A 12459-nucleotide genomic window follows, 5' to 3' on the forward strand; every position below is an offset into this window, starting at 1 on the left:
CTGTAAGTGTCGTCGTTACCGAGATTGATGCTGAGCAGGGAAGCCCCTCATACCTGTCATCTTCCCTGTCTCTCCCAGAGGAAACACAGCCTGGCTATCCGGTGGTCTGAATTCTGAACTGAAGCCAGCAGGAGAAGGTGCCACCCCTGGTGACATTCGGGGGAGGAGGGGATGGGAGGGAGGCCCGCTGTGGACCCAGCAGGACCAAGGGGGCCACTCACCGTGCCTGGCTCGAAGCGGAAGCTGATGAGCAACAGGACCTGGGCCACCAGGATGGCACAGGACAGGTTGGCGTGGATGTGGTAGCGCTGGTTCCGGATAGTGCTGACCGAGCTGGGGGCAGAGAGGCAGGGGTGAGGCCACCAACGAGGGCTTGATAAGCCCGCCCAGACGCTGCCACTCCCGGCTGTGAGCCCTCGATGGCTCCCTATTACTCTCGGAAACGACCCAGCTCCTTCCACAGGCCCTACAGGGCCTGATCCTTGCCTGACTCAGCTCTTCCCTTTCCCTGCTCACAGACCCCCTTTTCTTGGGGGTTCTCCAAGACCCCCAGCCCTCTCCCGCCTCGGGGCCTTTGCACCAGCCATTCCTCTGCAGTGAAGCCCCTCCCCAGGTCTCCCCTTAGAGAGAACTTCCCGAGCCTGAAGGAGCCCCGCTTCCTCTCTGAGCTGCTCTCAGGGCCCAGACGGCTGTGAAGATGTGTCTTCAGCCTTTGCATCCTCACTCGTTATCTGCCCCACCCCCAGCCAGGTGTGTTTTTATCTGTCTTGGGTGCAGCTGCATCCTCAGAGCTGACTACGTGTGGGTGGGGTTGGCTTGCTGAGCAAATAGCTGGGGAACGAGGAACGTCCTGAGCGTAACGCTGGGGTCCCTCCGAACCCGCGCCGGTCTCCTGTCACCTGGCTCGGATCCCTCCAGAAGCTCCTGTGTCCCTGCCCCCCACCCCCCAGGGTGCCCGGGTCCCCAGTGGGCAGCAGTGGGGATGGGGGGAGCCGGGGAAGCTGACAGTCTCCGCTGGTGATGTTGCCGCAGCCCCCGACCAACCAAACCTGGGAACCCCCAGGAGGAGCCCCAGGAGTGGAGGAAGAGGGGCAGATAAACTCCCGAGCATCCCCGGAGGGCGGGCCCATCCCCGTGTGGGGAAACGCCCTCCTCTGAGGCCCAGCAGCTCGGAGGGGAGCGTGCAAGCAGCGCTCAGTCAGCTGTCCGCCCAGACTCACGGCTCCATCTTATGTTTCTGTCCCAGTTCAGAAAGGGCCACGGATGGACTGAGCTGCCGGCCTCCACTTGGGGGCTGCAGGGGTGCCCTCAATCTCTGACCAGAGGTGGCTTCAGCCGGCAGGGAGGCAGGGGCCCTCCAGTGTTCCCACCCCCGGGGCCTCCTGCAGCCCAGCCCCACAAAGCTCTGGCTGTTTGGGTATCATTTTGGGGGGGTCCTCAGTTCTGGCTCTCCCATGGCCAGAGGACAGAAAGCCTTGTGGGCTGGGGGCCTTTCCAGAGCCTTCCGGGTTAGCTGAAGCCGGGTGCCCTCCGATTCCACGGCACCTCCTCTCCCCTCTCTCTTTCCCAGCGCCCAGAGCCCCCTCCCTGTGCCCCAGATTTCAAAACAAAAGGTAATCAAGGAACAGCCGTCCAGCTGTCACACACCGTGTGCAGACTCTAAACAGGGGCCGGCATCTGCCGCCTCCCGAGTACAAGTGCCAGAACGGAAATCGAAGTGGGCAGGGGTGGCACTGACATTTGCACAAAGCCTCCCAACCTCTTGGGAGACCCGGGGGAGAGCAGAAGGTGACTCACGATAGCACGGCGAAGGTGACCAGCGTGATGGTCAGGCAGAGCACGGACAGCGAGCAGCCGATGTAGCTGACGGACGAGAGCGCCACCTGGTGTCCGAGCGTGAGCTGTGCGGGAAGCAGAGCGGAGACAGTCAGCCGCCGCCGGGTCCAGGCCCTAGAGGGGGACTGGCCCTATGGTTAATGTGGCCCGAGCCTGATGGGGGGCTTCAGGCTGGAAGAGGTCCCAGGGCTAATGCACAGCTGAGCACGAGGCAGCCACTGGACCGTCCGGGGTTGGTGGTGACCACCAGGGCCTGCCTCTCCCCCTGATGCCCTGGTGCCCTGGTGTTGCCACCCAGAGGGCCAGTCCTTTGGTGTTGGCCCTTGGTTCTGCGCATTTCAGACGCTCCAAATGGCTCCACCCATCGCTCACATCCCTCCACCCGCCCAGCCCCTGTGCTGCTACCGCATCCCCTCCCTTCCCCCACTGCTGCCCGCGCAGGCGGCCCGCCTGCCCCGTGCCTCTGCGCCCGGCATGCAGGGTTCTCTTAAGAGCCTGACCCATAGGCCCCGGTGCAAGTCCCAGCTGACGACCTAGGAATGAATTTTCATATGTGAAGTGCCCGGAGCAATGTAAGAGTTCGCTGGTATCCCTGATGCCCAGTAACGCGGTAAGTCAAGTGGATACAAAGCCACAAAGACGGTGACAGAAACCACAGCTCACCTAACAGCACGACCTGGAACGCCAGGAGCTGGCATCTCGAGGTCACATACATCTGACCCTGGGATCCAAGAAACGCCGTGCTCCCTAAGCCACACGCCTAGGAGACCAGCATCCCTCAGAGGTCGCGGCGGGGGGCTTCCTGCTCCTCCGGCAGCATCAAAGACCCAGCCTGGAGCTCACTCTGCATTGGTGCCCAGCGCCAGACATCAAGGTCCCTCCAGCCTTAGCCAGGACACCTGGGGACCTTGGCCTCCAGCTAAACTGCCTTCTTCCCTGTTCACCGGGACTTAATTGGGAACAAAAGGAGGAAACTCTGAGGTACGGGAAAGGGCTGTTGTCCAGGACGCGGGGCCCAGGAGGCCCCACCAGGAAACGTAAGTGGGTCACAGGGAACCATTTGGGAGCCACCCGGTCGGTTTCCGAGAACTGAAAACTTAATGAGGGTTCAGGAAACACTGTCAGTCCCTGGCTGAATCCCTGGCAGGGTGAGGCAGAAGTCTGGACCCAGCAGCCCTGGACAGGGGGGCGGGAGGGCCCTCATGAGTAACCCCTGTCTATGCAGGAAAACACGCTTCCTAGACAGGAGGGGCCACCAGTGCGTTCCTGCAGCAGGCTTCTCGGCAACCTCCCGAGATCTGGACCCTAAAGTTCTCCATCTGCAGATAGAAAGGCCGAGCGGTGTTCTGAGCCATCACATACCCGAGGAAGGCAAATGGAAATATACTCCTAGAGCCACTTTCCTGCACTGTATTGCTTAACACCAATTCCTGAGCGGTGCTGTCACTGCTCTTCTGTGAAATGATGTTTCTGGTTTTAGATAAGTTTCGGAGAAGCTGCACCCTCTATCTGCCTTTAAAGACTTTTGGTGAATACAAGCAACTTAAGGCTTCTGAGCCTCCTTCAGGTAAATATGTAGATAGAGAGAGCCATGTTAAACTTGGCATTTCTCAGACTCTTTGGGGGAGGGGAAGAGAGTACCTCTTTGGAAGTGCCGTTACTTCCAGCGATACTTTTCAGAAACGGAGAACTCAAACCAGGTGAGGAATCACTAGCATTCTACCAACTCTGTCGCCTTTCTTTGCTGTCTCATAAGACAGTTGAAAAGTCCTGTCCCACCATTGCAATGATCTCTGTCTAGAGGCAGAGTAGGGAAGTATCAGTTACCAGAGTTCATGGGCATCACAGACCATCAACCGTTCTTGGAAACTAAGGTCCACCTCTGCACACTCACCTAATTGAAATTAACTTAAATAATCAACGGAAACGACAGCAAATGAAGGATAGGAACATGTCAGTATCCAAGAGCTAGTCTGGCCCCCATGACACCTTCACCCCATTGCCACTGGGACGTCCTGTTCCTAGTCTGGCCCTGAGCCCAAGTTCTCCGCATGAGTCCTCACACCCCAAAGTCTCAGGTCTTCCCATCCCTGTTCATTGCTGTGCTGCCCAAACATCTCACGTCCCCCCAGTGGGATGCGTCCCACTCTGATACTACTGTCCCATTTCACGGGAGAGTCTTCTTACTCCCAGAGAGATGGAGAGTTCTTTAAGGACCGAGATCACGTCCCTGCAACTTCCACTGTCTCATCAACCACAGCTCTGAGGACAGCAGGGTACTATTGAGAATGATGGGTTTCCACGGGTATTTGCTGAAGGTTTTAGGGTAGAAACAGCCCTCAGGTCTACTCCCCCGACTCCCCCACTGATTCACCATAAAAGATGTATTTAATCTACATCACTGTTTGCATACCTCTTAGAGAGATAATGGAAGTTTACCTCCTCCACTCACAGAGCTGTAGGAAGCTTCCAGTAGGCTCACGTGAGAGTTCCCTGCACAATGTAGACGCTTCCAGGCGTGAGGGCCGAACCTGACCAGCCACAGTAGCTGAAATCTTTCCCTGTTTCCTGCACACACACTCGGCCTAGAGCTTCTGATAAGGGGGAGTCCAGCCCTGGCCTCAGACCCACACCTACCCAACCCTGCGCCATATGCCTTCCAGCCCCACCATCAGTCAACCCCACCATCAACCAACCCTATGATCAACCAATTCAACCATCAACCAACCCTATGATCAACCAATTCAACCATCAACCAATCTCACCATCAACCAACCCCACCAATCAACCAACTCTTCATCACAACTATCACCAAACCCAACCAAAGCCAACCTCAAGCCAGGCATGATAGGGAACGCTTCAAACATGAGATATGGCCCCTCCCTTGCTAACATTCTGGCCAGCCCGTCTTGAAATGGTTATACAGCACATAAGGCAAGCTAGATTGGAAGGTCACATTTTCCATGGCACTGGAATTATAAAGTGAGGCCATAAGGTAAAAATGAGAGGTGATCAAAAGGACCCTTGAAAACCCCTAAGATCCCCCGTAAACTGGAGCATCCACAGTCTGTGCAGGTAACCTCATATATCATTCTTCTGTACAGTGGTCTGAATAACACTGAGGCAGACCAAAGCAGGGACCAGGAGAAACTTGCCTGCAGAAGTCGGGGTCTTCAGACCTTTCTGGTTTAAAACAGCTGTCAAATCTACAGAGCAGAATGGTATGTGTGTTGGTGGGGGGACAATCTGAGAGACCCTGATTTCCTGAAGGGTTTACTTCCCTCTCTTTTTATATAAGAGCTTTATAACTTTAACACACGTTCAGCCCATTGGGTTGTCAGTGTATTAAGTGAACCTGCATCCTGTGTTAAACACAGCTCCACTGTAACCCGCAAACAGCCTGTGCCTTGTGAAGTTGGATGGGAGGGGGTGTGGGCTTCACACAGGCCCCGACACACGGCAGGAAGTGGACAGAGAGGACAGGAGAGGGTCTCCTGGACTGGAAGCAGCATGCACTCTAAGTGGTGAGGTCCATGGAGACAAGACTTGTCTGTCTTGCTCGTGTCGGGATCCCCAGCATCTAACAGAGGACTGGAAAACTCCACATGCTCTAGAGATGAACCAAAGATCAGAATGCCTGTCTGGGGTAGTGGAACATTCACAGAAGAATGGGTGGTTAAGAGGGCAAGAACGGAGCTGCCTTTATTGGGCACCCGCCGCATGCAGGCACTGAACCTGCAGAGGAGCCTGCGGGCATCCTGGTCATCACGATGAGGAAATGTGACTGCCCAACGCTGCACAGCTGGCAAGACAGTGCTGACCCCAGAAGGCCTGGGCCCCCGTCTGCATCAAGCATGTATTAAGCACCCACTGTGTGCCAAGGCTGGGGCTTGCACTGCAGTGGGGAAAGCAGGTCGTGAGCAAAGGCATAAACGGATAAATACATGAGTGAAGAAATAAGGATGCTAGTTCTGAGACTGACCCGGCTGTGCTGGACACAGAGGCCGTGGTGGAGGCAATCGGTGGGGGACGGGGAGGGGGCCCCACACCCGAGAGGCACCCTGGGTCCTCCCTCTCCCCTCAGAGCCCACGCTCACCCAGTCCTGTCAGTCCCTCAGCTGACAAGTGGCCACACATCCCTCTTTCGCCCCCGTTTCCAGAGCCTCTGCCTTAACCTCCTCTACCCCCTGGACCCCCCACTGCTCCCCACTTCAGCCAGTCGCCACTCAGCGCACATGCTCCCAGCTGACCCGCCTCCTGGGCACCCCTGCACCTAGAATGAAATCCACATCCCTCCCAGCGTCTCCAAGGCCCCCGAGGGATCAGCCCCGCCTGCACCTCTGCCTCACCACCTTAGTCACTCCGTCAGGAGGGTCCGCACCTCTGGAAAGATTCAGCAGAGGGGACCGAACATAGGAAGTAGGTGTAGAAGTGCGGGAAACCCTGAAAAAGGAGATGACGGTGAGGGTCCCCAGAGAACGGCCACAGCAAGAGCCTCTGCCCTTGTAGGGTGGGAAGGACCATGGGAAGGGGTGATGTGAGCAGAGCTGGGGCCACTGGCAGAGCTGGAAACACAACAGGCCTGTCCCACGAGCTGAGGTGGGGGCGGAGGGGGCACAGCAGCAGCAGGGACCACGGAGGTGACACAGGCAGCGCCAGGAGCATCTGAGCGGGAGCAGGGGTGTAGCGCTTCGTGCCTGGCTCTCATTGGCTGGACTTGGCAGGAAACCGGTTGTCAAGGGAACCTGCGGCCGAGCAGAGTGGACAAGTGGGGACACATCTGAGAGCACGCAGCCCACTCGCCAGGTCAGCCAGGGTGCGGATGCTCTCAGCCCCTCGCGGCCCCTGGACCCTATGTTCCGCTCCCTCTGCTTCTGCCACCCAACCCCCAGCTCTTCGCCAGGCTGGCTCCGTCCTGCCTCTGGTCTCCCCTCCTGCTGGGATCCAGGTGGAGCTCGCCCTCCCCCCGGGGCGGCTGAGCCTCCCGCCTTCCTTCAGCCCTGGACAGGAGGGGCGTGCAGCCCCTGGGCAGCTGGGGGTGTGGTGACCGTCCCTGGGCTTAACAAGCTGCAGGTTCTGCCGGCCACACCCACTGCACTGAGTCCAAACTGCAGGTGAATCTCACATTCCAGTGGTGGAAATAAGCCCACAGCCCCAGGACAGGCAGAGGTGAGCTTCTGCCCAAAGTTCACCTGTACCAGACCATCGGCACCTGGTCTGGTACCCACAGCCCTGCAGTGGTGCACCAGGTGGGATTTCTCCCCGCAGGATGCAGGAGAGACTTGGCTCCTATGTCTTTCAAGAGATGTCAGTGACTTGCCTTCCTCAGGCTAGTTACCTCATCAAAGGAGTCGGCGGGGGTGAGGACGGAGCCCCTTCACCCCCTTGTTACCCAGACCAGGCTCCTGGGGATGCCTCACCATCTCCCCTCAGCCACGCAGCTTGGGCACCGGTCTGGGGCTGGCTAGGAAAACAGTAACCGCTTTAGCCTCTCAAAGATTTGGACATTTAATTCAGGGCAGTGTTCCAAAGCGGGGAGGGGAACAGAGATGCCACAGGGATGGTGGCGCGACCCAGGCAGTAATTACTCACAGCAGGAAGCCACGTGCTCTGGCCCCTGGTCACCTGGGGAAGCCAGGGCCACGGGCTGCAGGAGCTGCCCAGCGGGAGGCTGCGAAGACAAGGCCAGGAAAGCCGCCTGAGGCTCGCGGGAGAGGGTGGGCCCGGGGCCTCACCGCCTTCCCCTCCCATCTCTTACCAGAGCCCCAAGGGGCAGGGACCTGGGAAGCCAGCCAGCAGCGGTCAGCCCTGCGATGCAGAGCCAGCAGGGGAAGGGGTGGGTCTGAGAGCAAAGGCCCGGGACCTGGACAAGACTGGGGTCCTGGGGAACGGATCTCTCCTGCGTCCAGCCCTGGGCAGCCAAGCCGAGGGAGCCGAGGAACCGCCGGCCCTGCCCCCGAGGCTGCCAGCCCCCAAGACCCTAACTGGAAGCTGTGTGACCCCCAGCTTTATACACGGGGGTGGGACGGGGGTAACTCAACACTGAGATTGCAAAGCACGTACAGCCTCTGTTGGGGGAGGCGTGTGGACAGTGGGAGGACATGGACCCAAGACACCAGTCACCCCAACACTCTCTGCACGGAGGCGGGGCTGGAGCAGACCCCCTCCCCATAAATGGTGGCTTCAAGCATCTGTGAGAAGTTAAAGCCTCGCGCTGCTTGACCCAGCACGTCCGCTGTGGTGAGTTGTCCGACAGACGCACTCACGGTGAAGGGAAGGGGGTCTGCACACAGTTATTTACTGTTTGCAGCAGCCAAAGTCTGTCGTGACCTGATGTTGATCCACAGAGAAATCACGGGGTGGGCAGAGGGGGTACGCAGTGGTGAAAATGAATGAGGTAGGCCCGCGTAGACAGAGATGGAACAGTCACCAGGATGCACCGATAGGTCTTTCAAAAGCACACGACAGTCTTTACCGCACGCAGCCCTGTGCCGAAGGAACAGCGGGTGACATGGAGACTGCCTCTGCGGTGACAGCGCCGGCCGCCGCTCCGGGCAGGGCCCTGGGAGACCCGGGATGGGGGGTGCCCGGCGTGCTCAACCCTGCCTTCTGTGTTGTTGCACTTTTCCCACGTGGTGTAGCATCTTTACAGCAAACACACCCCAAGGAATTGGCCCTGGCTTCACCTCAGTCCGGCAAGGAGCCCCTGGGCTCCTGTGGGGCTCCTCAACCCCAGGAGGGAGACAGGAGGGAGAGGGAAGGGAGGGGCAGCGGAGGGGGGAGGGGGAGGGGAGGCACTCTGTGCACCTCTCCAGTGCCCCGCTCAGCACCGTCCCAGGCTCTCCGGAGAGGCTGGTGAGATTCACTCCGTGGACATGATGGTGAGGGGTCGGAAGAGGAAGTTCCTGGTCCGAACACAGCTTGGAAGGGCTTGGCTGGTGAATCAGCAGAAGGGAGAGAGCAGGTGTGCAAGGCAGAGCCCAGCCAGGACCCAGCGGGAGCTTGTCTGCTACCCTTTCCCACAGAACTGCAGGGACCAAGGAACAGGAGTGGCGCGGGGGCCTTTCTGGGTCTGCAAGAGGAAGGCAGTCAGGACCGGCCCCTCTGTGTGCAGATGCACAAGGTGAGGCATTACATCCTGGGTGGGGGGAATAAAGGCAAAACAAGAGACTTTTCAGCTCCCTCCTCCCGCAGGACCCCCGTCAACAAGGAGACAGTAGTCCTGACCCCGCACCTACAGGCTCAGGACCCTGCCGTCCTTCGGGAGAATGAAAGAAGCGGGAGAGACACCGGCCGGGAGCTCTGATGCTGCCTGCGGGGAGGTCCGTGGTCCCCAGGCCCCTCCCTACTCCTCTCTGGTGCGGCTCCTCGGCTGCCAGGACATCCCAGGCGGGTGCTAGTGCTGACATCACCACGGCCTCGGTCAGGCCGAGTGCCTGGGGCTGGGTGCTCCGAGCTCAGTACTTGGGCTGGGAGGTGTCTGACCCACCCCCAACAGCTCCATGAGGAGGGGGTCCTCACCCACGTCACAGGCAGGGAAGCCAAAGCTCAGAGCGGGCCCTTGCTCAAGGTCATGCGGTGTGTTGGGGGAGGGACCGAGTGCCTAGCTGACCGGGGAGCAGAGTGGGGCCGCTGCTGGCCACACCCCAGTGACGGGGACAGAGCCACACAGTAGGGGCTCATCAGAAGCTGCCTAAGTGACATGCACGCTTGGGGACCCTGGAGGAAAGAACCTGCTTCCCGATGGTGAACAAGCCCTCCGCCAGCACCGGACTAAATGCTGGCCCGGCCTATCTGCGATACGCCCACCAGGACCACAAATACAGCTCAGAGAGGGGGCATTTCACCAGCCCCAGGGCCGCCTTGTAATTAGGCTCCTGCGCCCCTCCCTGGCAGCCAGAGTCTGAGGGTGTGGCAGCCACCGGTGGGTCCTCTAACCATCAGCCCAGACTGGACATGGGCCCTGAGAGACGGAGGAGGGCCTCCTATGAAGGCGGGACATCACCCCCTCCCCAGCCCCGCACCGCAGCTCCAGCCTCAGGAAGGCGTGGTGTGTGCCCCAGCCGTGCCCTTTCTTTCCCACCAGCGGCTAGATTTAGAAATGCCCAGAAGAGCCTGGAGTTTGCTTCAGGACGCGGACCCCTCTGAGTCAGAGACCACAAACGCCAGTGCCTCCAGAGAGGCAGCTTATATAAATTCAGGAGGCCAGCCGGGAGCGCGCATACATACAAGACGAGTGAAACTATTCTTCCAAAAAGAGACACCTTTATCTTCCTTTCTTTTCCAACAATTCCTCTTAGTGTGTATGTCGCTTTCCCACCGGAGAAAATAACAAGAAGCATTTTACTGTCTTCCTAAAAGCAGAACGTGATGATGAATGGCCCCTAGGGTGAGGGAGGTGATAGGGAGTGGCGGGGACTGTGGAGAACTGCAGTGCACACCCCCGCCTGCAGGGAACAGGGCTGCTCCGTCAGCAGTGGAAGCTCTGCGTGGCCACATCTTCTTCTTCTTAAGAAAACCAGAAATCCAAAATTTTAGATAATATCTCTGCGTTTTGAAATGTTGACAAATGGCAAAATGGCCATCATTTTAAAAAGTCTACAAATAACAAATGCTGGAGAGGGTGTGGAGAAAAAGGAACCCTCGTACACCGTTGGTGGGAATGTAAATTGACACAGCCACTGTGGAGAACAGTATGGAGGGTCCTGAAAAAACTAAAAATAGAATTACTGTACGACCCAGCAATCCCACTCCTGGGTATATATCTGGAGAAGACTATAATTCGAAAAGATACGTGCACCCCAGTGTTCATTGCAGCACTATTTATAATGGCCAGGACAAGTCAGACAGAGAAAGACAAATACCATGTGACATCACTTATATGTGGAATCTAAAATATTATACAAATGAACTTATCTATGAAACAGAAACAGAGACCTAGAGAACAGACTTGTGGTTGCCAAGGGGGAGGGAGTGGGGGAGGGAGGGAGTGGGGGGTTGGGATTAGCAGATGCAAACTGGTATATCTCGAATGGATAAACAACAAGGTCCTACTGTAGAGCACAGGGAACTATATTTAATACCCTGTGATAAACCGTAATGGAAAAGAATATGAAAAAGAATGGGAATCACTTTGCTGTATAGCAAAAATTAACACAACGTTGTAAAACGTTATTTTGTCCAATAAAATAAATTTAAAAAAATTAAATATTGACAAAAGGGCTAACTGAAACACGTCCACCGGCCAAAGGCAGCCTGCAGACCACGGGCTGTGACTCTGTCTCAGGGAACAGTTCCTTCCCTGTGGCTGCCAGGTCCCCGGCCCCAGGCTCCCTGACTGATGGGAGGGTGAAAGGGCCCCTGTGGTCCAGCCTTCCCAGGTGCACCTGTCCTGGCCCAGTGCTCCTGCCGCCTCCCGGGACAGACGTCCAGGCCCAGGCTGCTGTCAAGGAGCCCATGAGGGAGGCAGGGGGCAGCCCACGGGGGAGGCAGGGGACAGCCCACGGGGAGGCAGGGGGCAGCCCCTGATCCTCCCGCCCTGACTTCCTTTCCTACCTACAAATTCCACTCATAAGGCAGCCACTGCGGTTACTGCTGCTTCAACAAGAAACCCGGGGTGATACCCGCCTGCCCCCTGCCCCGGGTCCTGCCTGGAGCAGCCCACCAGAGCCTCCAGGCAGCGGGAGCCTCTGTCCCTTGGTCCCCGGTGGCCGCTGCTGGTCAGTCCTCAGAGATGAGCGAGGTTCTGGTGCCCGCCAGCCTCCTCTTGTGCACCTTTGGTCCCTGTGCCTGGGAGTCAGGGTTACTGACTAACCCACGTGCACTGGGCTTTCGGGCATCCAGGGGCGGCGCTCCTGCATTTCTGCAAGCTGTTCTCCCCTGTGGAACTGACTACCTCATGCACACACTTGTTCAGCCGGCCGCTGCCGCACGCAGACGCTGGGCACCGGGAAGGAGCCACGAGCAGCTCTCAGACCTCAGCAACGGCCTCCCCAAGCTGTGAATTGTATTCTTCTCTCATCTGAGGTCATTCCACACAAATGCATTCCCGGGGGCGTATCACACAGGCCGGGGGGCTCGGTCCAGTCTCTCCCCACCCTTGTTTGACTCACTCGGGGAGGCGGGGGTCCAAGGGCAGACCCCCGAGGCGGAAGCTGGGTGGGAGAGGAGCCAGGAGAGATGGGTGGGGAGAAGCAACGCAGGCTCGGAGGAGAGAGCCCGCCCAGGGGCCCAGGAAGGCGCGGGCTCAACGTCAGGGAGGTAAAGGCGTTCGTGCTGTCTTCATTAATTCTCCAAAAGCCCCACGGATCTGGCATCTACCTGTGATAACTGCCTTGTTGCTTTTTTTAACATTCATGAAAACGTTCATTTTTAGCACAGCTAATTTTAAACCATTTTCAAATCGACCTTTCCTGGCGATGAGTAGATATGATTTGCTTCCATGAAGACACCCACGGACTGTGTCTAAATCTGGTGTCGCCACTGAGTGGTGACAGATGCTCTGTGACCCCAGGTTCCCAGCTCCTACACCGAGCCGCCTCTTCTACTCGCTCCCCCACCGCCAGGCACAAGCACAGCTTCCTGCTCAGTGTTTACCCCCCTGCGCACTCCCACTGCCCAACA

General features: G+C 57.9%; 1 protein-coding gene across 1 annotated transcript in view; it reads right to left on the reverse strand.

The window, feature by feature from the left end:
- ADGRD1 (adhesion G protein-coupled receptor D1) overlaps positions 1 to 12459 on the reverse strand; it is a gene marked incomplete at both ends in the record, with an annotated part of 143187 nt that overhangs the window by 27725 nt on the left and 103003 nt on the right. Inside the window, 2 exons of the mRNA XM_079717164.1 lie at positions 222 to 333; positions 1798 to 1901. Of these exons, the coding sequence (XP_079573290.1) occupies positions 222 to 333; positions 1798 to 1901 (216 nt within the window). The remainder of the gene's footprint in view (positions 1 to 221; positions 334 to 1797; positions 1902 to 12459) is intronic.

This window comes from Hyperoodon ampullatus (assembly GCF_949752795.1).
Source record: "Hyperoodon ampullatus genome assembly, chromosome: 13".
Taxonomy (NCBI): domain Eukaryota; kingdom Metazoa; phylum Chordata; class Mammalia; order Artiodactyla; family Ziphiidae; genus Hyperoodon; species Hyperoodon ampullatus.